The sequence below is a fragment of the Frankliniella occidentalis genome, unplaced genomic scaffold (assembly GCF_000697945.3).
Source record: "Frankliniella occidentalis isolate FOCC.00 unplaced genomic scaffold, Focc_3.1 Scaffold123, whole genome shotgun sequence".
NCBI lineage: Eukaryota > Metazoa > Arthropoda > Insecta > Thysanoptera > Thripidae > Frankliniella > Frankliniella occidentalis.
The window spans coordinates 878,634-879,814 of NW_026267250.1; the positions used below are offsets into that span (position 1 = coordinate 878,634).

General features: G+C 43.4%; 1 protein-coding gene across 1 annotated transcript in view; it reads right to left on the reverse strand.

The window, feature by feature from the left end:
* Window positions 1-412: 412 nt before the first annotated feature.
* The window catches only part of LOC127750022 (zinc finger protein 182-like), a 3,679-nt gene continuing 2,910 nt past the window's right edge, over window positions 413-1,181 (reverse strand). Inside the window, exon 4 of the mRNA XM_052270422.1 lies at window positions 413-1,178. Coding sequence (XP_052126382.1) covers window positions 765-1,178 — 414 coding nt within the window. The 3' untranslated portion in view covers window positions 413-764. The remainder of the gene's footprint in view (window positions 1,179-1,181) is intronic.

Genomic DNA, 1,181 nt, shown 5'->3' on the forward strand with positions numbered 1-1,181 from the left:
ACCTGCAACAGGAGCACCGCGTCAGAACGTACGGGGGAGCCGAAAGGAGAGGCCACCACCACAGCTACCACCAACATGCATGCGTTCGTCTTAAGCAGTAAGCAATTAAGTGTAGGTCACAATGTCAGTTTTATTTTAGTCGGATAAACACAATTTTTGTTAAATAAGGTCGAAGTTCGTTCATAATATTGAAAAACAAAACCCTGGAAACACAACGACTGCAATGGTCTATAGTCTAAAAACTCAGATACACCACACGTAGCAACACGTAGCATCCAAAGCCCGCAGAGTCTTATTTGGGCCGTGCCGTGACTCGCGCGGTCGTCAGAACTGTGTGCAGACGGTCTGCCCTTGACCATTTGCACCACTGCGCGACTAAGCCTGGTTGGAGAGTACATGTGCAACAAAGCCAGTAAGAAGGTGACACATTAAAAGTTTTATTTTTTTCTGAAGAAATTACAATTTTATCGATTTTATCCGATGACAACTAATATTTCGCACGAACTAGCAAAAATATTACATACAGGATAAAACGAATGAGCCTTTTGTGACCATTTAACGAGAGTTAAACTGTTGAATTTCACAGAAACCACTACCAAAGAAACACTTATGAGTCAACAGTGGGCGGTGTGGTACCTCGAGAAGACGAAGGTAAGAAAACTGGGTTGGAAACGCTCCGTACAAATGCCAGACATGGCTCGTTAATACGGTAAATCTAGACATGGTGATCACGGTTAAACTTTTTTACGAATGCCACAAGTATATCAGTTCTCGCCAGCGTGGGTCCTTAGGTGTAAATTAAGGTTACTTTTCTGTCTAAACCCTTTGTTACACGAGTCGCACCTATATGGTTTCTCGCCGGTATGGGTCCTGACGTGAGCATCAAGGGAATGTTTCATGCTAAAACTCTTCTCGCAATCATTGCATTTATATGGTTTCTCGCCGGTGTGGGTCCTGACGTGGTACTCAAGGTGTTGTTTAAGGCTAAAACTCTTCTTGCAATCATTGCATCTGTATGGTTTCTCGCCAGTATGGGTCCGGACGTGAATATCAAGGTTAGATTTCTTGCTAAAACTCTTCTCGCACTCATTGCATTTATATGGTTTCTCGCCGGTGTGGGTCCTGACGTGAGCATCAAGGGAATGTTTCATCCTAAAAGTCTTCTCGCAATCATTGCATTT